Below are 27,461 nucleotides of genomic sequence, written 5' to 3' on the forward strand. Positions count from 1 at the left end.
GTTCTTCGGACATATTATGCGAAACGAATCTAGATATGCTCTCCTTCAAGCCATCCCGCAAGAAAAATATTTGGAAAACGAGGTCCAGGAAGAAGAAGAACATCTTGGTTAAAGAACCTCGGAATCTGGTTCAATATAACAACTGTGCAGCTTTTTCGCGCTGCTGCAGATAAGATACAGATTGGCATGATGATCGCCAACATTCGTAACGGATAGACAGATCAAGAAGAAGAAGAATCGTACTGGAGATCTTCCTCTAGATCTTTTATCCGCTACGTTACCTTCAACTATAATTCGCTCCATGCCTTCTCTTCTTCTAGTTTTATGTCCAAAATATCTCAGTATATTTTGGTTGATAGTTGTGATGAGTCTAGTTTTTATGTTAAGTTCTGCTAGAATTGAGTTATTTATGAGATGGATGTATGGAGATGAGATGGAGTATGCGCAACATTCTACGGTAGACCCACATTTCAAATTTCATTATAGGCTTTGAATCGGCTTTTTTTATTGTCCAAGTTTCTGAAGCATAGGTGGTGATAGGAAATATCAATGCTCGAACAAGACGAAATATTATAACAAAACAATATAAAAAATTTTGAAAGTTTCGAGATGTGGTGCTACCGTCGAGCTGAAGATAGGTTGGGTTGAAAGAGTTACAAACTTTGAAGTAATGCGAAGGATAGGAAAAGACCCAGAAATTTTGTCAACGATCAAACGAAGAAAACTCGAATGCAAGGAAAAATAGAAGGAAAACGGAATCCAGGCCGTAGAAGAATGTCATTGTTGCGTAATTTGAGAGAGTGGTTTGACTGTACCACTAATGAACTCTTTAGGTCAGCTGTAAACAAGGTCAGGATAGCCTTGATGATTTCCAATCTCCGATAGGAGTGGCACAAGAAGAAGAAGAAGAATATTCCGTACTCACCGTGCCTAGCCTATTTATAATTTGTTCCAGTTCTTCTGGTGATGACGCCAATATAACAGTGTCATCAGCATAACGTAGGTTGTCTCCACCTTGCCATTCCTATATATTATGCATCCCTGTCGAACTCCAGATTTTAATTTGAAGTTTTTCGAAACCACATTATTAACTCTTACATTAGCAGTATTATGTACATATAGTTTTTGTAATAAATAGATTAGATGTTCTCGCGTACTCATTTCTCTAAGTATATGCCACATTGTATCCCATTGTACGGTATCGAAGGCCTTGGAATAGTCAAAAAAGCATAAATATGTTTCTATGTTAAACTCTTGAGATTTTTCGATAATTTGACGAATATTAAGAATATGTGCTCTTGTTCCTCTACCTTGGAACGAATCCGCTTTGTTTTTGGGTAATTTGTGGTAAGAGAATTGATTTTAGTTTTTCATTGATGATGGTGAGGAGTGGAAATACTTTGCTCGCGTGTGATATCAATGCTACTGTACGGTAATTACTGCAATCTATCGGTGAACCTTTTTTATATATGGGAATAAACGTGAGTTTACTCCAGTCATTTGGCCACTTTCCGGTATTAAAGATCTCATTGCAAATTCTAAGCATTACTTCCGTCTCTAATTCCCCGTTTCTTTGAGTGTTTCAGCTGTTATTCCATCTTCTTCTTCTGCTTTTCTGAATTTTAGTTTTTTAATTGCCGTCTCAATTTCTGATTTCAATATTTGAGATTCTTTTTCATAGCTTCTTTTCTCTGTATTTATTGTCTGGGCCGTTGTTAGAGAATAGTATTTCGCAATATTGTTTTCACACCTCTACGATACCGTCTGGGTTTGTTATGATATTTCCACTTTTATCTTTGATGATCTGTGTCTGCGGTTTGAGTTCGCTCACTAGATAGTTGACTTTTGAGAAAAGTTCTCTAGATTCTTGGCGGTCAGCATGTTCCTCTAGTTGTACACATATAATTATTTTTGTCTCTTCTGCACAAGTGTTTTATAGTTGTATTTATGGTGCATATCTCTATTTCTTTTTGTTTTGAATTTGATGTGCCGTTTCTAAGTTTTCGTTTTTATTCTACAATATTGAGAGTTTCTTCAGTTATCCAATGAGTTTACCCAATTCAGTATCACAGTATAGGAGCCAGTAACACTGCTTCAGTCCTGACTCCTAGTATCCAATATTGCACCTGTTTACCATTACCAGGAATGTTTATCGACTTAACGGTCTAGATCCGAAATGATCCGTAATCCTCTTCATCACACATTATGGTCTTAACTAGAGGAAGGCTCACTTCATCTAGCTCTGTGAGCTTATGAGGACCAATGTTCAATCAACCCTAAACAAAGGAACTACCTCTTTAAGCCCACTCATCCCCTCGATAATACTATCATGAAATATAAATCAGAGTTTTTTAAAGTGTTTGTAAAGTGTGTATTTTAGATCACTATTCCGACTGAATTTTGAAGAAAAAATTTAAAACTGTAGTTCTCATTATTTTTAAATGTTTATCAACAATAAAAATAACGTGTTTTGATAAAAAATATATTTGTTTTCTCATCAGTTTCTGCAATTATCCGTATTATTCTGCATTCGTAATGTAATTATTCTTTTATATCCATGCATAATTTAAAAACAACCGTGTATCTTCTGGCTTAATGTCATTATGGTGAAGTATGCTACCTATGGATGCAAATCTAAATGTGAAATCCCTAGTCTTCTGATTTTATATATATAATATATATATATATATATATATATATATATATATATATATATATATATATATATATATATATATATATATATATATTGTTCTGTTATTATTTGTGAATGATATATATATATATATATATATATATATATATATATATATATAGATATTATTAAAAAACACTCATTGCTCATTAAAACATCATTCACAAATAATAACAGAACAATTTGGCGCCCACCGCGGTGGCTCTCTATTTAAAAGAATTAGTTTGGGAAGATAAGTGCTCTCATATAATTAAATTAATTTTCATTAGAAAGAAAAAATTATAGATTTTATTTTTAATTATATTTGAACAAGTAAAGTCTCAAAATGTCTCAAGGAAAGAAAGGTACAAGAAGCAAAAAGAATGAAGAAGATGTGGAAGTAGAAATACAACCTCTACAAGAGGAGATTTTAGTTCAAGCTCCACAAGATACTGCAGAAATAAATCCAGAAAGAGAGGAAAATGTCAATATGGCAGCTTTAATGTCATTAATGATGCAGATGAACAAGACAATGGAAGAGAATATGAAAAAAATGGAAGAGAATTCAAAAGAAATCAAAGAAGACATGAAAAAAATGGAAGAGAATTCAAAAGAAGTCAAAGAAGACATGAAAAAAATGGAACAGAAATTGGAGGAGAATTATAGAAAATTAGAAAAGAAAATAGAAGATAATAATAATAAAATTGTAAAACAAATAGAAAAACCAATGGATAAAAAACTTGAAGCTGCAGAGAAAAAAGTAGCAAATGAAATAAAAAATATACGGCATGACTACAAGAAAAGGATAGAAAATGAGAGGACATAAGTAAATAGGAGTATTCAAGATAATAAGATAGATATAGAACAGAAAATAGAGTTGCAGAAATGTAACTTAGAAGTAAAAATTAACGAAGACAAGAGAAACGCAGAAGAAAAATTAGACGATATACAACAAAATATCCAAATAAATAGTAATCAAATAAGAAATGTGGAACAGAGAATAGATGATATTTCACAAATGAGAGACATAGGGAGACCTTATTTAAATTTAACAAATGAGACTAGGATTAAATTCTCTGGTAATATAAAAAATCTGCATCCTAGAGTATACATAAATAGTTTAAACATAAATTAAGATTAGTGAATAATATTAATGATATTAAAGATTATATTAGAATGACACTGAGTGATAATGCTGCAACTTGGTTTGCCAGTATTGAAAATGATTTAGATAATCTTCAAACATTTGAAAATAAATTTTTAAATTATTATTGGGGTGAACTAGAGCAAGCCAAATTTAGAGAAATTCTATATTTTGAAAAGTATAATCACAATTTAAGATCAAATATGGTAGATTATGCATTGAAACTGATAACGGTTGCAAAATATTTGGAACCACCACTAAGAGAGGATGAAACAGTCTTAAATGCATCTAGACATTTTGATGCTGATGTTGTGCAAACAGTAACTGTACAAAATATTCAAACAATAGAGAGTGTTATTAATTTTATTCAAAGAATACAAAGAGGTAATATGACAAGTAATAATAACAACAACAGAAAAAACAATAATAACTTTCAATATAATAAGAATAATTATCAACAATATAGACAATCATATAACAATAATAGATATGGTGATAGTTTACAAAATTTTAATAACAATACTAGTTATAATAGACAACATTTTAATAACAATACTAATAATAATAGACAAGATTTTAACAATAGAAGAAATACAGAGCGACCTAACTATAACAGACATGTAAATTGTGTACGAAGGAATAGAAGCTGTGAAGATAGTGAACGAATTAGTACAAGGCAAGAAAATATGAGAAGTCATAGTAATGAAAGAAATAGGACATTAGATACAAGTGGTCAGATACAATCTGACAATTCTAACAATCAAAGTTTTGTTCAGTAAACTTTCTGAATTACAAGTTAGGCCATTGCTATTATGAAAAACCTTCTGAATTTATTTCTTTAGATGAAGATAAAATTATTGAATCTATTAATTTAATTTTTATAAATGCTTTGGCAAAAAATAAAATGATTAAGGTTATGATAGATACTGGTTCAGAAAGTACTTTAGTCTCGAAGAATTTTATTTTTAATACATTAAAACTATCAGATATAATAAAGATTCCAAAAATTAAAATTGTTCAGTAAGTTCAAAATTAATCAGTCAGTGAGTTAAGATGAAGTCAGTATAAAGATGGTCAGACAGTTAGTTATTAAGAAGACAGACACAGTTAGTTACAGACGGTTACAGTTAGTGAAGTCAATTGTTCAGTCGAGGGCAGGTCAGTCAGAAGGTCAGTCAGTCAGTAAGCAGTCAGACAATTAGTTAGTTACAGTTAGTGATTAGGAAGAAAGTATAAAGTATGCAATAATCAGTGATTTAGTATTAAAATTTGATAGTATTGGAAAGTATATTAGAAGAATATTGGTTGGATATTGGAAGAAATTAAAAATTATATTATGATTGGAGATTAGTATAAATCAACTTATAATAATTATATGGTGATTGGATATTGGTGTATTAAAAAGAAGAATAAATATAAATGCTATTAAGAAGAAAAATATCTTAAATTGGTGGAAGCTGATAATTGGAAAAAGTAATTTCACAAAAACAAGGATAACCGAAGCTGAGAACGAAGACATTGAGTGGTAATTAAAATCTATATAGTGGAGAACAGTTTCATTTAGGCATTGAGTGATAGAAAGGTACAAAATTTTGTTAATATAATTTAGTTAGTGTCACAACAATTTAAATTTTAAAGATAGTTTGTTTAAAATTTACATTGTCTATATAATTTAATTAGTTTCATAAGAATTTCAATTTAAAGATAGTTTATTTTAAATTTACATTGGCTATGTTAAATATATATGTGTGTTTCAAAATAGATATAATAAAGATAATTTAAAAAAGTGCTTACAAACTAATTCTTTGAGAACCGCGATAAAAACCCTATATATATATATATATATATTATTAAAAAACACTCATTGCTCATTAAAACATGATTCACAAATAATACATCATAACAATATATATATATATATATATATATATATATATATATATATATATATATATATATATATATATATAATACTTTTTTCTTTTTGGGTGTGGTAGTCAATAAAAAATAGAGCTTTGCTAAGGCGTACTATTTATTCTGAATCCAAGCTTTCGGTGGTTTTTTGCCAAATTTATCAAGGTCCGAATGTAAGATTCGTGGCAAAAACAACAACGTTAAATAACATTGCAGTACATATCATGTGCTGGAGCCATGAACAAAATAATTAAGGCCAAAGATATATCTCGTAATACAAAAATAAGAGTATGCGAAACTATAATTAGACCCACAATGCTATATTATGCTGCCGAGACATGGACTATGAACAAAACCATTCAGAACAGATTGGAAGCATGGGAAAGAAAGATACTTTGCAGAATGTTTGGTGGAAAAGTAGTAGAGGGAGAATGGAGAAGACGAACTAATGCAGAAATGTACCATTTGTATGCTAACCATACAATAACAGCAGTGGTGAAAAAACGTAGACTAGAATGACTAGGACATCTAGAAATAATGCAAGGTAATAGACTAGTCAAGAATATTGCTTGGAGAGTACCCGAGGGCATAAAAGAGACGAAGACCAAGAAAGAAATGGAGACATGTAGTGTTGGAAGATGTCATAGAGATGAGAATCAGAGATTGGAAGCTGATAGCTAAGAACAGAAAACGATGGAAACAATGGGTTAAAAGACCTGTTAACGCTATACATACATACAAACATTACCATTGCGAAAGCTTCTCGATCTTCTACCACTTGGAACAATTTTCGTGCTACATTTGGTATCTCCGTCCATTCACGAATGTTTTTAGGAAAAAGTTTTCTTCCGACTTTATATGATCGGGCCATTTATTCTTATATGATCTAGTATATTTTAAATTTACTTTTAATATTTATATATACTAATATTCTAAAGTCTAAATTCAATATTTTAAATTAATTTTTTTATTTATATAAAACTAATATTCCACCAAATTGATGTAAATAATTGCCATCTATTAAGATGCCTATAAAATAATTAAAACCACGACTCTTAGTAGTGCTAAACAATTCCATCAATTTATAATTTGTCAGTAACAGTTTGGTCTAATAAACCAAATGGACACGAAATCCTGCAACAAATTATGATGCAATAGAGAACATAACGTTTAATGAAAGTTGATAAATATGTTTTGAAGTTTCTACAGTCATAAGTGTGACTTACATCTTCAATTATATAAAAAATTATAAGCCGAAATTGCATAAGAAGAGCTACTGTTAGATATTTATTTTAGATTTTAGACTTGGTTTTGTGATTTGAGCTATTTTAGCTCGATTTTCTAACTAGTACAAAATTCAGAATTTATTTATTATTTTATTAAAAACTTAAAAACTGAAAAAAATTTTTTGGCTGCAAATGGAAATATATTTCCCTGTATATATATTGTGATAGATCTCATAAAGACACACGCTTAAGTAAAAGCTTATTAAAAGCTATACTACAAAAAATATCAACATTTTATCAAAATTGTTGTTAAATAAACTGTTTGAAACAGGACCGACTGTTTAGCTTGTAAACATTTATAATAACTTTTTTATGTCACGCGCTTGTAAGTAGGTTCATTGAAACAAGGATGAAAATCAATCTTAAAAAAGAACCTTTTATGACCAATAGGAACCAAAACGGCAATTTTTTTCTCAAATTAAAACCATATTTCCATTGTTTATTAACATTAAGAGCTGAAAATTAAACAGATTATAAACGAAAATCTAAAATTTATTATCCATTTTATAGATGGCTTATACCGAGAATGAGTAAAACGGTATAACCTGTTAAAGTGATGGTACAGTAAAACCTCCCTTAACCGAAACCTTTTTAACCGAAATATCGTTAAACCGAAACGGCTGACAGTTTCAATAATTTCGTCAATAAAAAGTAAATTTTTATTGCAAAACGTAAACAATTCCATTAATTTCACTCACCGATTGATGCCCATGTGTGTTGGGAAATCAAAAAAAAACAAGAGCTTTAAAAGATATTTCCGAAAAAGCACTTCCAGTTTTTTATAGAAGCCAAAAAAGCTCATGCATGTCGACCAATTAATTTTCAGAATGGTTCAAAAATGAATTCGTCCCAAGTGTAAAATCCCTTTAAAATCGAAAAACCTTCCCATCAAAGCATTGTTGCTTGTTGACAATGCGCGAACTTGCCCTCAAAATCTACAAAATGGTGACAATTGTCAGATTTTTGCCACCGAATGTCACGAGCTTAATTCAGCTGTTAGACCAGGGAGTAATAGAGACATTCAAGAGACATTATAGAGAAGCATTCTTAAGGCATCTGTTATTACAGGAGACGAATGAATCCAAAAGTGTTCCCGAAATTCTCAAATCTTTAACAATTAAACATGTTGTTTATTGGTGTGCTGAGTCATGAGCCAAGATCAAATCTTCAACTTTGGAAAAATGCTGGAATAAACTTTTTGATGGGATTTTGATTGACGATCCTGAAGAAGAAAATGATAAAGAAACGACAGAGGAAATTAAACCTTTAATAAAAAATTTGTCGGGATGTGACGAAATTAACCAAGAAGAGATACGGTGAGTGGTTAGCAGCCGATGACTCGGAAAGTGAATTCATCGACCAGGACATCATTGATATGGTTCTTCATCCAGACAACCCGAGCGTATCAGACGACGAAGATGATGACCCAACAGATAACAGGCAGCATGAGACCTCCGACGAGATTTTCAATGCCTTAGAGGTAAGAATTTTATACAGTAGGCCTAATTAGTTAGGGACACGACTAGGTTCTTAATTTTTGTTGTCATTGCATAAAGTTTTGTCCTTTTCAGATTGCTTTACGTTTCGTCGAACAATCGAATGATGCAAACTCATGACGTTCTGCAAATGAACGATGGACAGATATAGCTGCAAAACATCGTTGTCAAACAAAAACTCAAAAGAAAATAGAAGATTTCTTTAAAAAATCATGTTAAACTTGTTCATTTTCCTTAATATTACTTTATTCTGTATTTACTTTACGAAAACATTACGAAATCACCTCATAGTATTTGCAATGTTTTTTAACCGAAATTCTTGTTATCCGAAACGGCCTCCCCCCAATTATTTTGGTTAACGGAGGTTTTACTGTACTCGTAAAATACCGCGTGTCCTAGCTCTGTTTTTTTTTAAATGGAGCTTGATTTTATTTAAATTGAGGTAGCTCGATAAAATAATTAGAACTGCACTATTTTCACCTCCCGGAAAAATCAGAAAATTCCGGAAAAACCACTTTTTTAAAATTGTTTCATAAAAAAGTTGAATTTTACTATTATTTCGTAAGAAATGTTTAAATTTTATTGATTTATAGATACACATTATAAACACACATGATTGTTTGTTTCCTGGATCTAGTTTTTTCACCCTTTATCCAGACTTCATATTCCAAGACACTATTCCGATTTTTCTAACCTTTAATGCCATTAAGTCAGTATAGTTTCTGTCATGTTGAGGAAAGTCTTTTCATTTCATCATTATGACCTGGAAACATTTTCGAACATTTGATGCCTGAAAGCCTTTTCTATCATGATTGTACAATTTGGCTAACACACCACCAAAGCAACCAAAGTATTACAATATATACAGTGTTACCCCGAATCCGCTTACACTTTTTTTATACAGGATCCCTACTGAAAGGACTGTTTTGTCAACTAATGTGTTGTTTATATAGAATACAAATATCAATACGTAATATCATATATCATATGTCATCAATATTCAAATACAAATAAAAGAAGAAGAAGAAGAAAGAATAAGTTTGTAATAAAATATAATTTAAATATTATGTTTATATGGGTCAAGTCATTTTGCCCTTCACCAGACGGGGGTTTCAATCAATTGCCATCTAGCATCACTCGTTAAATTTTTAAAATAATAAACTTCTTGCTCTTGATCAAGTAAATATAAAGTATGATTTGGTACTCTTCTGATCATTTTTTACTATATTCTGTATATATATATATATATATATATATATATATATATATATATATATATATATATATATATATATTGATTTATCGAAATAATTTGAATATATATATATATATATATATATATATATATATATATATATATATATATATATATATGTGGAACTCTATATACATTATATCTACTATAGGTCTTACGTCGTTTTATTTGGGATGCGGCTAGTTGTTTATTTTGTAATTAGTCAGAAGCTTTCTTCAGATCAATAAAGCAACTTTACTTTATCGTGTGTATTGTGTATTATAATCCATAATGTTCATTAATAATGAAGATGCTGTGTAATGTCCTTTTGGTAGTCGCCTTGTTTGTTTTTTCTATCTTAATATATTCACTATATCCTCACCTTTCATTCGCTATGTCGCATGTTAGGATTCGGTGAGTTGTTTATTTTGTACTCAACGAGAGGCTTTCTTTAGGTCAATAAATCAAAATTTGTTTTACAGTAAATCTATTTTTATCGATAGTGTCCTATGATATCTTGTATGTCGCTATACGTACATTACTAATAAAGATACCGTGTAGTGCCCTTTTCGTAGTCTACTTGTTTGTTTTTTCTATCTTAATATATTTAATATTTCCTCCCCTTCCATTTAACATATTTACGCTCAAATCGGACCAATAACAACGGAGATATGATATAATGTCCTTTTGGCAATGCCGCCATGTGTGTATTTTCTATCTCAACGTATTCGCTACCCCCTCTTCTTTTCAATGATGTATCATACGTTACGATCCGGGAACCTATTCTACGCCCACCACAAAACCCACAAAACACCAAAAAAATATTTGAATCATCAATACGACTTTTTATCACAAACTAGTGTCAGCCATTCTTCCCGTACAGTTTTTTGTAAACAAACATGTTTGATTAGGTTAGTAATATAAATAACAATAAAGTGCATGTTAACAGATAATTGGAAAAAAATACCAAAGAAAATCTAGTTATTGCTGCTGAATAAAGTTTGACGTTTCGATTTCCACTCCGGAAATCGTTCTCAAAAAAGATTATTTTTAAAAATTCTGGGTTATACATATGACCAACCAGTTGTTAATAGATTATATCTTTCAAAATTGATATACTTCTCCGATCTTGTAGGCAACAGCATGCTTTCGGTTGAAGAAATTTTTGAGGGTACTGTTTTATCCTCAAAATATCAAATTCTGACTATGTTTTCTGAGTGTTTTTTGGTGTTATACGTTTGTGTAGTGTGTATCGTAGTTGTGGTTGTGTAACATGGATTATATGTATTGTGTGTGAGTTGTAGGCGATGTCTCGTCTCGATGTACGTTCTTGTTCTTGACTTCTTCTTTTAGTATTGGCAATAAAAGCCTGCTACATTCTGCTGATGGATTTACTACAGAGTTTTCTTTAGTAGGATGAGAGCTACTTCTTTGACTTTTATCTTTTTCATGTCTTTTTCTTTCATGATTGTTGCTCCATCTTTTCATTGTACTCTGTTCTCGTTGTCCCAAGCAAGTTTGCATATCTGGGAATTCAATTAGACATGCCACAAGAAAGCACTTTTAGAATCTTTATAAAATATAATGTTGCCACAGCATTTTTTCTTAGAATATAGTTTTGTTTTATATTTAAATGCATTTACATAGCTGCTAAATAATGCTTGGATGTAATTTACACACCGACATTGAACCAAACGACTAAATCGTGCTTTGGTCACAATTTGAAGAAGATAAGGCACGATCTATGAATGTTTGTTTAGTTGAAGCAAATTTTCTTAAAATATATGTATTGTGAAATACTATAAACGACCAGGTATAACAACGTAGAACATGCCCTGTAAAATTCCTCATATTAAGTTGCTATTAGTATAGTATAGCTGTGTTTTTAAACGACCTATCTATAATATTGTTTTAAATGGTTTGTTGAGTCACACACAAAAGTTGAAAACAAACAAACTAGTTTATATTTTAAAAATTACAATAAATTAGGAATTTATGAAACTAGTAAAAGTATATTAGAGTAAAATTACCAGTATACTTTCCAGGTTTTTGATAAATATAAATAATTTAGGTGTTTTTGTACACTAGTCTGTGAGCTACTAAGGTCAGAAAACAAATTAATCACAAATTAATATTCCAGATGTTGCCAGAAGTGGTATTGTTTTTATACTCTTACAAAAAAAAAAGAAAAATAATTCTAGCAGACACGAAGATTTTGATGATTCGGATCAAGATCCTGACTTTGATCCAGATTATGGATTTGGTTTTAAACACGTTGGCTAGGTTATTTCCTAAAAACATTTTTTCTGATGAAGAAGACAAAGCAACAAATTCCTTAATTCCCGCCGATAAAGACTAGAAAGAGGAACAAGTTCCTGCTCCTTCAAATCAATCTTTTATGTGGTCAAAGAAAAACGTCCCCAATCTCCTTTTCGAATCATTTGATTTTACTGAGTCTTTAAGCGTCAATGTTAACATTAATTCGAGTAAGCCAATCGACTTCTTCAGAGTTTTCTTTAGTGAGAGTATCTGTCAAACAATTTCCAAAGAATCGTACCTCTACGCTACCCAGAAGAATTCGCAACTTATTATGGATATGGAAGAACTAGACGCTTTCTTGGGAATACTTATAACCACGGGGTTCCACAGCCTTCCAACAATAAAGTCATACTGGTACAGCAATGAAAACTTCCATGTTGAAGGTGTCACTAAAGTATTTACATTAAAAGGATTCATGAAAGTCTTGAGACTTTTGCATCTAAACAATAGTGAAAATATGCCACAACCGAAAACTAAAGAGTTTGATAGGCTTTTACCTAAACTCATAAACCATCTTTCAAAGACCTTTCAAAATGCTTTTACGCCATATCTAATGACGACGCCATAAACCAATAAAAATGGGCATTAAAATTTGGGCATTGGTATGTGTTAAAATGGGATACCTTTTAATTAGTCAAATATTCCAAGGAAAACCCACGGAATCAACGTCTGATATGTTAGAAGAACGTGTTGGTTTAGAACTTACGCCGAAATATCAAAATCGTAGTTATTGCGTACACTTTAAAAATTTTTTCACTACAATACCATTGATGTAGAAACTAAGTTTTGCTTGTGACACCGTAAGGCAAACAAGAATATATTTTCCAAAACAAATATTATGTGTTGATAAAGAGCTTTCCCAAAATCAGTCAGATTCGGTTAGTTCTGGGAAAATATCTGTGTATAAGTGGAAAGATAGAGGCGTAAAATGTGTTAGTGTTGTCAGCAAATCACATAATTTTCAAGAAAAAACTCAGGTTTTGATAACAAACAAAACCGGAAATAGAGATCAAGTACCATGTCCTCAGGCAATAGCCGATTATAACAAATACAGGTGTGGAGTAGATCTATTCGATCAATATCACGCTAACTACTCCATCGCATGGAAATCAAGACGTTGGTGGGTAAAAATATGTTACTACCTTTTAGACGCAGTAATAGTAAACAGCTATATTCTATATAAGGAGAGTATGAAAAAAAGTACTAAGCCTATGACCGCATTACAGTTAGGCAGTGAACTAGCTGATAATTTGATTAGCTCTTTTACTTTCAGAAAAAAGTCTGGACGTCCATTAAACTCAACTTTGAATGCCGGTTTCCACTTGCCCACCAAAGGAACTTATAGGCGCTGTACCCTTTATGCTTCATCTAAAAATAAACAAACGCGCAGCAATTTGATTGGTCAAGTTTGTAACGTTGCTCTATGCAAAGACTGCTTTGCGCCACACTGTAGTAGATAGAAAGTTCTTAGATAATAAATTTAAAATATTCCTGTATTTAGTTTTTTTTATATTTTCAAAATAAAGTATTTTTTTATAAATTTTTGTAATTTTTTTTTTACCGGTCGCTATATATACCATTGCCCAATAAGTATTAGTTGTTTGTCAATGATAGCTATATCTACCACCCTATCCAAACCTTCTGACAAAGAAAAATTTTTTTAAACATTTTTTGTCTTGTTAATGATGCATAATGAATCACTTTTACTATTCAATCAATCAATCAATCAATAATGCCTTTTTATTTTTCATTAAAAAAATACAATACAGTATTATCTTTTAGTAACATTTGTTCTTCTTGGCACATGCCATCAAATTACATAAAAAAAATAAATTAAGTAAATATTCATATAAATTTTATAGTAATAACTAAATGTATATATCCTAATGAGTAACACTTCGCACTAGACTAAACAATAATAACAATGTATAACAGTAAGGTATAGCTTGCATTTGAAATGATTGAATTCGTCCCTTAGAGGGAGTGAACGGTGTTTATGTAATAATAATAATAACAACAATAATAACAAGATAGTCAAGATAGACAAGACAGATAAAAAGATAATAGCTATACGCAAAAAAATTAGTAATGTTAATTTTAATATTTTCATCCTATTGAACTAACACCATGCTAATAGATTTAGTAATTAAATAGACTCACTAACTCATACCTATACGGCCATGCCTCCCTAAAATAACCTGCTAACTCAGCCTGTCCCTGTCTCATCATAGTAACTACTTCCACTCTACTAAGTTCATTTCTACCCAACCACTTTAACCTAATCTGTCTTAACACCGAACATTTTCCCAAAAAATGTATCACATCTTCCCTTTCCTTCGTGTTACACATTGAGCAAAGCCTTCTTTCATCATTTCTGCCACATTCACATTTCACATCTTAATTTGAACAGCCATCGAATGTCCCCAAAATTTTCCATTTCCTGTAGATAATGTATGTTTACTCCTTCTTCCCGCAGTTCTTTGTAGTGTCCACAAAAATTTGATTCGAGTGCCCTATTCTTAGCCTGACGCTGTATCTCCTCCTTTTTTTGTATCATATTCTCATCATACTAGGCCAGCTATCTCTCCATTCCCATTCACACCTTACCTCAATACCTAATTTTTCTCCCATGCTCATCCAATCTTTCCACCAGCCACACCTTGCTCTCATCATTTCTTTCAAAAGACATTTTGGCAACCTATCATTCGAATATCCTAGTATTTTTTTAACATATTTTTTATGTAAATTCATTGTATATAGGCTGACCCTAGCAATACCTGTCTCCAAATTTAACATAAAGTTAGGACAATACCTTGGACAAGAACACATTTTTTTTATATAAAATCTTCTGATTATTTCCACCTCATCGTACTCAAAAAGACCCCATACCTGAGACTCATAAGTCAAAATTGATCTTACCACCGACTCATACACTGTTACTTTAGCCAAAAAGGGTATATTAGCGTTAGACACTAAACTACTCCAAGCCGTGTGAATCGCCACTTTTGAGAAACTTTGGCGCTTTTTTAGATGAGCTTTAAACGACAACTTGGGTGTTAGTATCATTCCCAAATAATTATAGTTATTCACTACCTCTAATCTCGATCATTCAGTTTCCAAGATACCCTGATCACACCACCTCCTCTTCTGAATACAAGAATTTTGGATTTATCTAAATTTATTTTTAGATTCCACATCCTGCAGTATTTTTCCAGTTCATTAATCATCCGCTGTAGCACCTTCGGATTTTATTGCTATCAAAACCAAATCATCTGCATATAATAAAAGTCTTATAATCAAACCATTTATCTCCAAACCGCCTGCCAATGCTTCATGTAGGTCATTCAAGAAAAGCGCAAACAGTAATGGACTTAAAAGACATCCCTGTCTCGCTCCTATATTACAGTCGAACCATTTAGCTTCCTTTGACCTTCCCTTGACCAGACTGCCGATTTTGTATTCGCGAACATACTTTTTATTTTCAACAAATTCAGTACTTTAGTAGATAATCCCAAGTGACTCAACTTGTAAAAAAGGGCCCGCCGATCAACTGTATCAAAAGCCACACTAAAGTCCACAAAAAATGTATAAACATTTTTTACTCCCCGTGCATGTTGGATTTTTACTCTTGCTTATACTCGTAAAATTAAAATGTTGTCTATAGTCGAATAGCCGGTTCTATATCCTGCCTGGAACTCATTTAAAATGTTATTATTTTGTACCCACGAAGTAAGTCTGGTTAAAGTCAATGCCGCAATGAGTTTGGTTATTGCATTTAAGAAGCTAATACCTCGATAATTTTCTGCACTTTCCATGTTTCCTTTTTTATAAAGAGGATAAATTATTGCATCATAAAATCCCTGAGGAAAGTCTGGTTTGACGAAAAAATTATTAGCAAGCCCAACTACAAGCACTTTTCCGTTTTCTGGAAGGAACTTGTAGAACTCAGCAGCAATTCTATCCACTCCTGGTTCTTAAAGAATTCAATGCTGTTTGTTTGAGGATAAACGGTTCTGCATACAACACAGGATTCGCCGTTATCTCCATATTCAAATGTCTTGCAAAATGTTGCAGTAAACTGTTTAAGTTAATACCTTCCCCAATGGCCGAACTTGCAAACTTATACAGTCCAACAGCCTTCCAAAATTCTTTTGAATTTTTTGTATTTCTTAAACTCAATGCAGCATTCTTATAAAATTCTTTCTTTTTAAAGTCACAAAGGTGCTTGTATTCATGTTTAACGTTCCTGTATATGTTCGTTGCATAAGTCGAGCTAATTTTTCTAGATACTCTGAGATATGATATTACTTGCTTCCTCTTTCTTGCGCACTCACCATCAAACCATTTGCTTACACTTCTCCTTTGCGTTAAAATGCTTACATTCTCCCTTGTGTGCTGACTTTTTTATACATTGCTGTAGTAACTCCAAAGTTATCTCAGGTTGATCAGTCCACTCATTCACCCTATTAATTTCACAAGACATTCTTTGTTTATATTTTTCCGAATCAGTTTGAGTCCAAGTAATTTTAGGAAGCAGTGGCAAAATTTTACTAGTTGATCTCTGACCGCCATCATCGAAGGTCAACTTGACTATTAGAGGCATATGGTCAGATTAATTTTCACAACCTATAAAAAAATTATCTACTAAATTTAACATCGGTCTTAATACACATGCAAAATCTATGACAGAACTGCCTAACGGCCTTAAGAATGTGTACTTCCCCTTCATATCTTATTTTGTTCTGTCATTTAAAATAACCAAATTAAAGTCGTCACACAGCTCAATTACCTTTTTCCCATGATGATTTCCCATCTTCATCAAGCTCATCACCTAGAATCCCTTCCTCTCCCAACCTTGCATTAAAATCACCTAGAACTAAACTATTTTCAACATTCTGATCTAAATTTTCTACTAAAACCCTTTCAACGTTTTCAAAATATTCCTACCAATACTCTCCTGGCCTCAGATACACTGAAATAATGCTTACTTTTTCATAACCTACTTTTATATTTATAATCATTTGACCATCCACTTCCCTCAGCTTATGTTGTATCTTATGATTAACACCACACCACCACCCTCCACGCCTGTGTATGTGTATATAACTTATACCTATTATTAAAAACCTTATCAGTAAATACAGTTTCTACATGCGTTTCAAATCCTATTTGATTAAGTTTTGATTTTAAATCTGATATGTTGTACATAAGTATTTTCATTGTGTTCCAACTCTTATTACCAATAGCCATTCCATGTTCCAAATCCACGATATCATCATCTTCACTCTCTATCTGATTTGGTTCACCAACCCTCTCCCTGATTCCCCCGACTGGATATTTGAGTTTTCCTGATTTATGTTCTCTGAATGATCCGTCACTTCTACTTGATCACTATTATTACTTGGAGAATTAAACAAGAAATTTAAATCAATGTTCCAGTCCATCTTCAAACGATTCATACCATTATCTTTTCCACACTTTAATCCATCCCTCCAGTTCCAACCGTACTTAACTGATTCCACCAATAACGAATCAAAGACCAGATTTATTTTCAGCGCATTGTTGTTTTTTTTATTTTCTTCATAATTGCTCTCAGTCTCGATCTTTTCTCCCTGACTTCTTTGGTATAGTCTCTGTCAATGTAAACTTTTACTATACAAAAGTATATTTTTGCAAAAAAAATATTTCTATCCGTTAAAGAGTTAATAAAAAGAAGCAATATCACTTGCACGTCGTCAAGGATTTATCATCAACTATCCCTAATATTTTTCTAACCTTCAAAAACCTTTAAAAATCAAAAAGCATTTTTACCTGAAATCAATGATTTTTTTAAAGATTGACTGGTTTACAATGCTGTATGGCCGTGAGAGTACGGTACGACCATACAGCGCTAATAAAAGTCAACATCTAATCAATGACATGTAATGAAAGTTGTATTGAAAATCGTACACTTTAATCTTTTGATTTATTACTATTCTATCTTAAATCCATGTTCTATGTAATTGTTCCTATCACTAATTCTTTATATTTGCTTATAAAGTCATTAATCAAATCACAGTTATCAATCTTGACCTACAAAACTCCACCTAAAAGTCGTTTATACGATTTAATTAAGACTGCAAAAGTTTATGGTATCTAAAATTTCTTCATCTCACCGTTTCTTGGCATATTTTATTTTTGTATTTATATTGATAACATTTCGTAATCCGAGTCAAAAATTTTCCAAATAATAATTTTTATGCCACAATGTAGGTTATCACAAAAAAACAAATTTTATCAAATCCGAATTTAAACACGTTATCACTAATCTTGAAGAGCTGATAAACACAAGTAGTTCATTTACCTGGTTAAATTTAGAATCTTCAAACCTTTTGTGTTGAGTTAAAAAAGTTTTATAGGTATTGTTTAAGCGATTCGTAGAATAAAAATACTAATCTGTAAGTAGTAAGAATAGTAAATATTTTGTGGTTTTGATATCAAAATGAAATCGGCATCAGATAGGCTAGGTTTATTAGTTTTTAGAACTGTTCTAAGAATATCCACTTTTATATTTTAACCTTTGGAACGCACAAACTAATTTTTATTATAGATTTGGCAACGAGGGATCATAATGACTCCACATTAAGTAAATGATTAAAATTATTCTGACGAAACATTAACATTTCATTATGTTATTTTATATAAATTTAAGCTGCTTATATGAATTCAATATTTTCGTTACAATGATTATAAAAGAGACTGTTGGGTAAATGGTATTTAATTCTGTGACGACTGAACTTCTCGCACTGTTCCACTAGCACATGTTTTACCGTGAGGTGTGAACCACACTCAGCACAAATTGGGCTTTTTTCTTTCTTAAACAAATATGTTCATGACAAAACTGGGTATATCCAAGTCGCAAACGCTAAATCATTATTTGCTTTCGTTTGGATACCTCGGGTGGTTGCCATGATCCATTCTTATTTTTTGTCTACTGAAGCTTTGATGGTGTGGATTTCTATTTATTGTTCCAGTTGTCAAACAGGTGCTTTATAAAGGAGCTGTTTAGATCCATACTTGCAGATTGAGTGACATGAGAATACTGTTATCGTTTATGGCCTCTTTAGCATTTCTGTATGCTGCTTCATTACCTGCTTTTCCAACATGTGATGGGACCCAGAGAAACTTAATGCTTATATCTTTAGTACGTAATTTATTTAGCTCTTCCTTTATTAGTGTTACGATAAATAATGATGCATAATATCTAAACTGTAAACATTATATTTCTAATTATATTCCATTCAAGTCTTTTCTAGATCATACACCAGCCGGCAGAAACCCCAGGTAATACCTGGGGTAAATTACCCCAGGTAAATAAATTAGTTATATTGTACAAATAAAGACTTTAAATAAACTTGTAAGTGTTATAAATGTAGAACCTTTGATAATAAATAAAGACAATAAATTAGATTAAATAAAAATATTACATTAGTAAAGCTAATGGATGCTGCGGTTATATTTTCCTGATTGTGCGTAGTTATGGCGGGGAATCTAATCTGTTGCGATTAATATTTTGAGCATCTTAATTGGGGTGTTGAGCGTAAAAGTGGCCCAACCCACAAAATTTTTAAAATTGAGTTATATACAAAAATGGCCTGTTAGTACTAAAAATTTTATTATGCAAATGCGACCCAACCCTAATCATGCTTCCCGTCGAGGGATGGCAGTGAAATTTGCACTCTCCGTATTGCAAGTACTTTTAAATGCAAAAACGTCCCAAACCTCTTGGCCTCTTTTGCATTAGCAGATTTGCAGTTTTGAAATAAAGCTGATTGGGTACGGTCCGAATTTTGTTCCGTAAAAAGTGGTAATTGTTGTGTTAATTATTATATTATGGATAATATAATTAGACAATACGACGAAACAAGTTCAGGTAAGTCTCTACACATATTTCTGTAATATTATGACATGTAGAGCCAGTGCAAACGGTTGTTCAAATAATTTTAAGGTTAGGTTTTCGAACAACACTTTCTAATTAAATTAATATAGAAACTGTTTTTCATACAAATATGTTGTGTATTTGGTTAATATGCAGTCAAAAAATAATAGTAATTGTCTTTTAAAATTATTACCTATAAGAGTTTTGCAAATATAATAATAACGAAATGTTTTTTTCTGTAGTTTCCGGAGTCAGAATCAGAGTATGAACCAAGTGAATATGGTGTAGCACCCAGGGAATCCACTACAGACAGATGTATGTACAACAATAACACTTTTGTTAGGCATATTATTTATAAATATTATACAGACGGATTAATTAGTAATAATAATAAAAATATCGTATGGCATTTTTGCCGGGGAGCTCCTTTTCGGACAGGTGCCGGCACCACTTGCACCTTTAACCCAGTTTGAAGTAGCTAGTGTTGATTCTGACACTATCCCAAAGGAGACCGACGGCTTAACGTACCCTCCGAAGCACGATGAATGGCTCGTATCATTTTTAGAAATGAAAATGTCGTTGTTGGTGTCGGGAATCGAACTCGTGTCCTCTGGCTTACGAAGTCAGTATCTAGCCGCTGATCTACGGCCGTCCACAGATTAATAAGTAGTTCTTGTCAATAATGGATCAGAAATTGAAAATACAAAAAGTTATAAAATTTTCTGTATAAAAAAAAAACCCTATAAAATGACGTACCATCGTTATTAGAAGAGGACAATGATATGCCAAAATCAAAAGGAAAGAAAAGGATCATGAATTAATTACAATGGAAGAGAAATGTTAGGAAAAGAAACAAGACTGCAGGCCAAGAATATATCAGTGTAAAAGGAAATATTGTGCCTACCAAGACTATGCGTTTAAAAACATGTCATGCGAAGTTTTCGCAAGAGCGGCGTCAAATACTATTTAAAAATTTTTATGCATTAGAGTCACACGATTTGCAAACTGCATTTATATATGGACAGATACCTGTTCATGCAAAAGATCGCCAAGAACGATATTACAGCACGCAGAATATTAAAAAAAAAAAGAAAATGCAAGATACTATTTTTTATCGAATGAGCATGGAGAAGAATACCAAGTCTGCAAAAAGTTTTTGAAGTTATACTTCTATACGCGCGCTCCACGTTGGACATTTGTACGGCAGTGAATCGCTGAAATCATTACATATGTAAGATAATGAGTAAGAGAGAGACAGAAGATATATTTTCTCTCTCTTCCTCTCTCGAGAATAAAAATGTTCCTTTGTATATATATTTAATATTATATATATTCTATATAGATAATATTATATATATTTATATATATATATATATATATATATATATATATATATATATAATATTTATTAATATTATTATTTATGTGACATGTTTTGTATTATTTATTAAATGTTCATAATTATTTTAGTCTTTTGTATTTCAAAATAATAATCTCAATAAATCACTGTATGACCTAGAACTGTCAATTTTGAAATCCGTTTGTGTCATGTTTAATTGGCAAATATTTTACGTGTTTGGTTCATACGCTGGTGGATGTGAGTTCGAATTCCAATATGAATTTCCTTTTTTATTTTTGAAATATTTAAAAACCCCACGTTAATTTTATTAAATATATCTAATATACGCAAAAATGCTAAATTTTAAAATAAAATGAAAATTTACAACATAATCCCAGTTGTTGGTTTTTGAAGTTATACTTCTATACGCGCGTTCGACTGTGGAAATTTTCAAGGGAGTGAGTAAGTTACGTATATTGTCATTTTTAAATACTTATGAATATTGCATTTTAATTTGTATTGTATTATTATATTGAATTATGTTGCAGTTTATTGTATTGTATTTTTATATTAATAACAAAATTAACAATGAATTTTACTGCAGAGTATGTGTAAAAATTTTTTTTTGCATTCAAGTCCTTTTATACTTATACGAAAATAAAAATATATATTTTCATTAAAATATTGATTCAATCCTTCATTTACTTGCTATACTCCTATTACAAGTCAAATGTTTATATACAGCAAACGATGCACCATATACCTATATACCTAATTCTGTTTCTCTTTCTGCTCTCTCTTACCTCTAGCATTACATATGTAATGATTGTGCAGATCGACTCCCATATAAATTTGTTACGACAAACGCGTGTATAGAAGTATAACTTCTACCGGCAGTTCCACTGGACTGCCACACTCGTTTTTTTTAAACTATCATTAGGCGTTTCTGATGGGCAAATAACAAGGGCTCTCGCAACAAAGAAACTGTGGAACACCTCGCACTGATGGTCGCGCTAAAATATCATCGGTGAATTGAAATTGAGGGAGATAAAAATTTTATAAACAAATTTCCTGTCTACGACTCTCACTATTCAATTTATACAAGGCTGAGGTACCAAATAACGTTTCAATGTTTGTATCCCTTCGCATTTTCTATGAGAACTTCAATTTAAGCTTTCATCTACCAATTTCAGAGAGTTGTCGAAAATGTGATGCCTTTAACGTTAGAATTAAATCCGCTATAGCAAATAACAAAGAGTGTCACATTATTCAGGCAGAGCGGGAACTACATCAGAGAAAGGCAGAAGCTGCACGAATAGGTATGAAACAAGATGCAGCAGCTGCTGTTGTCGACAACGATCTGACAGTTATTTCATTTGACCTTATGAAAACTTTAGCAACACCGATTATTTCTACGGGAGTTGCCTACTACAAAAGGCAATGTGTACATGTGTAATGAAAACATTGCTTCACGTGGATCCCAGGAAATTAGATTCTGCACATTACATAAAGAACTATGTTGAAACGATAAAATTGATTATGTACAGTGATCAATGTGGAGGGCAAAACAGAAAATTTAAAATAGCTGCACTTTGTACTTACATTGTTGTAAGCAACGAATTTACTTAGAAAGTATAGATCATAAATTCTTAGTCTCTGGACATTCTCCTTGGACAAGAACAAGAAGCACTATAAAAACATCTATGTTCTTAATATTGTTCTGAAGCTATTTTCTTGTGGCATTTTAAGTTAATTACTATTTAAATGGGAATAAGCCACAATTAAAGGTTAAAATACGTTTATTGACGTTTCAATTTCCACTTCGGAAATCGTTCTCAAACGAATTTTTTCGAAGAACGATTTCCGAAGTGGAAATTGAAACGTCAATAAACGTATTTTAACCTTTAATTGTGGCTTATTCCCATTTAAATAGTAATTAATCTATGTTCTTAGTTACTGGATGCCAGTAGTGTCTGAAACACGAAAAAAGAACAAGTTTCATGTGGTCGCAATAAAATTAACAGATTTTTTTTTACGCAAGGTTTGGAAAATAGCTGAAACAAGAGAAAAAGTAGAGTGGCTCATACAGTGGCTACGCTACAGTAAGGAAAACCTGGATTTATTCAATTCAAATATTCCAACAACGAAGAGGTTTATTTTTATGAAGATAACAGGACAAGAAAAACTTTTTGGAACTTGCCACATTCATTTAGAATTCTATTATTTGCAGGACCAAGGCCGATACAAGTAGCAAAATACAAAGATTTGCTAGCATTAATCGACTATATTTCTCCTGTTCATCACGAATTTTGTAACCTACTTGTGCACAGTGAACGTGCTGCAGAGGATCTAGGCGCAATAGCAGACGATGGCCATTGAAAAATATTGTAAATAATGTTTATTTGCCTCAAATAAAATTAAATACTTGTACTTTCCTTTTTTTTTTGTTTCACAAGTCCTTATTGCTTTGACAAATAATAACAAAACCATCAATGCAAAACCGGCCCAAGCCACAATCAAATGCCAATTTCCATAGGTTGTAACGTTGTTTTTTTAGCAGAAGTATATGCTTCACACCTGTACAATTTTTTACGATGGTCTATCGACGACACATAGAGATACCTTCTCTTGAAAACAACAGGACGAAGTAAAAAGAGGATGCCCAAGAGAAACCACAATGTTGCGTAACATTTCATGAATTAATAAATACATTCGAAAGTCTTTAAAAATATTGTTTGAGTTTATTTATTCTTGTTAAAATAATGAATTGTATAATTTTCTTTTGATATGTGGTGATCATTGAGCTATGATTTGTGTGTCTTTTATAATATTTTATTTCTTAAATTCATTTAAAGATGATGATATTTTCAATACATATTTTATTATTACTTTAAATTTTTTGAATAATTAGACTACAAATGGATAAATATCCTCGGTCGGGAGAGTTGTATGTTGTATGTAACATTCAATTTATATGAATTCCTACACTTTTTAGTGATTTATGCTCTCACCTCATTTCCCCTATTAAACATATCATGTATGCTGATGATCTAGTAATTTACTGTCATGGACAAAACTCTTCTACCACCTCTAAGCTTATTCAAACTGCTGTTGACACACTTTTAAAAAAAACTAGTGACATGGGGTTATCTTTATCCTATGTAAAATCTAAAATTATAAACTTTAGTCGACGTCCCCCTTCTCCATCTCCACTTATTTTGATCAACAATGTCCCTCTTCCTGTTGTTAAACAATGCAAAATTCTCGGATTAACGTTTGACTCACGACTAACTTGGAAGCAACATATATTTGCAATAAAAGGAGAAACGAGCATAAGACTAAACATAGTAAAAACTCTATCACATCATTATTGGGGATCTGACGAAAACTCACTTCTTAAAATATACAGATCACTAATACGCTCCAAGATAGATTATGGTTGTCACATATATATATATCCGCCTCCAAAACATATATTAACCTTCTAAACTCAATTCACAACACAGCCCTTCGTCTTTGTATTGGCGCTTTTCGATCTAGTCCTGTAGATAATCTTTATTGCGAAGCTAACGAACCTCCTCTTTGTATAAGACGAAAACAACTGCTACTCTCTTATGCAGCATCGGTATCAGCTAACCCCTCTAATCCAGTGCATCCCTTTTTTGTAATGTCCACGTATAATTTACACAATACCAATTTCTTACCACCAATAAAACCTATTCCACTAATTTTAGCACAGACACTTAATGATATCTCTCTTACACATACCCTTCCTCTTTATCTCCCTCCATCTCCTCCTTGGATCATGTCCACTCCCAAATTTAACACCTCGCTCACCAACTTTGATAAAAATAAACATCCGAAAGAGATCATTATAAATGCATTTAAAGACATTATAGATACAAATAAATACGACCTAATATTATACACGGATGCCTCAAAAAATGACACAGGAGTAGGCTGCTTTGTTACAACCTCTTATTCACTAATTAAGTCATCACTTATACCAGCCATCAGCAGCGTTCATACTGGCCAATTATTTAGTATATTGCAAGCTTTTAACCATATATCTCCACCTAATAAACAGGTTGCCATGTGCACAGACTCTTTAGCATCAATCTATTCTATCAAAAATATATTTACTGATCATCCAATCGTCCAAAAGATCCTAGACTCTTACCAAATTATCTTGTCCCAAAACATAACAGTTACCATAATCTGGATGCCATCTCATATTGGTATAGAAGGCAATGAAACTGCAGATCACTATGCTAAACTTGCTACAGCATCACCTGAAATCACCGATAAAATTCAAATTTGTAAGGACCTAAAATCATATATTAAAATAAGAACCAGACTCCTTTGGCAGCAGCATTGGAACTCTAACCGTTCGATCTTACACGAAATACAACCGTCAATAACTAGTCAGCCTACATTTGACTATTCAGCCCTCTCAAGACGAGATCTCATTGTGATAAGACGACTTCGGATAGGACGTTCAAAACTCACACACGGCTACCTAATGTCCTCTAGCATCCGTCCCTCCTGTCAAATCTGCCAATCATATTTGACAATCAAACATATTCTCACTGAATGCCATCAACATTCGGCCAGAAGATTACAATACAAACTCAAAAGTGAAGTACGAGATATCCTAAACAACCCTGACCAAATAAAAGCTGTACTACAATTCCTTAGAGATGAACACTTATATCAAAAAATATAATTAGATTTTAATTTAGACATTGTATAACATATTATTATCATTCCGTATTATTGTAACATATTCTTAATGTAACACTTAATGTTTATGTAATGAAAATTCATGTTATAGTACCTGTGTAAGTGGCCATAGTAGCCGAGCACGTTAAAGTTGAAATAAAAAAAAAAAATTTATATGAATTATTAAAGTCAAACTTAAATAAAATTTGTGAGAATTAGGATATTTGTAGAATTAATTAAAAGTTAGAATTATAATTATTGTAGCTCATTATATTATTACTTATTTTTTATATAACTTATGTGTACTTATATTGGAAACGCTGTTTTCATTATTATGACATGAAAAGATTTTTTGACATTGATGGAGGAAAAAGCGACTTAATTTCAAGCGATTTCAAGTTATTTTAATAGACAAGCGACTCGACTTGAGGAAATATGTCTTGAAACAAGTTACATTTTAGTATGTAATTTTGAGTAACATGCTGCAACAATCTATTTCATTATATCTATTTATATCTATCAAATAATTTAAAAAAACTTACCGTATTTCCAACTTGTTCCACTAGACACATTTTCAAAAATTAATCCGCGTACTCACAAATCCAGATGAGAAGAAAGATATTTTGCGTAAAATTGATTATATATTTTTTGATTTGTAAATGACGTAAATACTTTGTTTTGGTGCAAATATGTAACGAAACTAATAACAAATGGTATGAGTTGATAACGACATTCTATTACACAATAATGTTTTTAAATTATTTTTAACTTGATACTTTGTGTTGTACAACAAAATTTATTATTTCATTTTTTACTACAATAATGTAAACGTTTGATAAGACTCGAGTGTGACACATTTTTTTCGGATGCCTTCTGTTATAAACCGGTCATACGTAAGCCAGTTGGCATATTGTACATTTTCCACTTATTCATGGTACCCATTCCAAAACTGGAACCTTGTACTAGCTTGTGCAGGTCGAGTAGATCGGTACTATATGTATTTGGAGTCAATTGGTAGTTTTCTTGGATTATAAACAAGAAAAACAGCAGTAAGATAGTAGCGACAGAGATGGAATGCCTGCGAAGATGCTGCAGAGTAACAAGAATGGATAGGAGAAGTAATGACGAAACAAAGCAAAGAACATCAATAGAAACAGACATACTAACATATATAGAACAAAAAAGACTAAACTGGTATGGACATGTAAGAAGAACTAGCGACAGCAGATGGATAAAGAGAATAACCGAATGGAGCCTGTAACGAAATATTTCGCCTACCACATGGGGTATTGCTATAAGGGTTCAAAATTGGGGACAGAAATTATTGGGGCAGAGATAGGGTAAGCAAAATAAACGAAACTGTGCGAACGGCACTCAGGGCTTATTTGGAGAGCTGGGTCGTGGATAAGTGAATG

The 27,461-nt window shown here is 31.9% G+C and overlaps 1 protein-coding gene and 1 long non-coding RNA gene across 3 annotated transcripts in view; one reads left to right on the forward strand and one right to left on the reverse strand.

Moving 5' to 3' along the window:
- Positions 1-26,716, reverse strand: part of Tis11 (Tis11 zinc finger protein) — a 126,273-nt gene extending 99,557 nt beyond the window's left edge. The window contains exon 1 of one of the 2 annotated variants that reach the window (XM_072530417.1): positions 26,589-26,716. In XM_072530417.1, coding sequence (XP_072386518.1) covers positions 26,589-26,618 — 30 coding nt within the window. In that variant the 5' untranslated portion in view covers positions 26,619-26,716. The remainder of the gene's footprint in view (positions 1-26,588) is intronic. The other variant, XM_072530415.1, reaches the window with a different exon arrangement.
- On the forward strand, positions 18,211-23,725 carry LOC140438465 (uncharacterized). Its single transcript, XR_011950540.1, has 3 exons — positions 18,211-18,504; positions 19,353-19,416; positions 23,366-23,725. It is a non-coding gene; the product is annotated as an uncharacterized lncRNA (long non-coding RNA).
- Positions 26,717-27,461: the final 745 nt, after the last annotated feature.

Source organism: Diabrotica undecimpunctata, chromosome 4 (genome assembly GCF_040954645.1).
Source record: "Diabrotica undecimpunctata isolate CICGRU chromosome 4, icDiaUnde3, whole genome shotgun sequence".
Taxonomy (NCBI): Eukaryota; Metazoa; Arthropoda; class Insecta; order Coleoptera; family Chrysomelidae; genus Diabrotica; species Diabrotica undecimpunctata.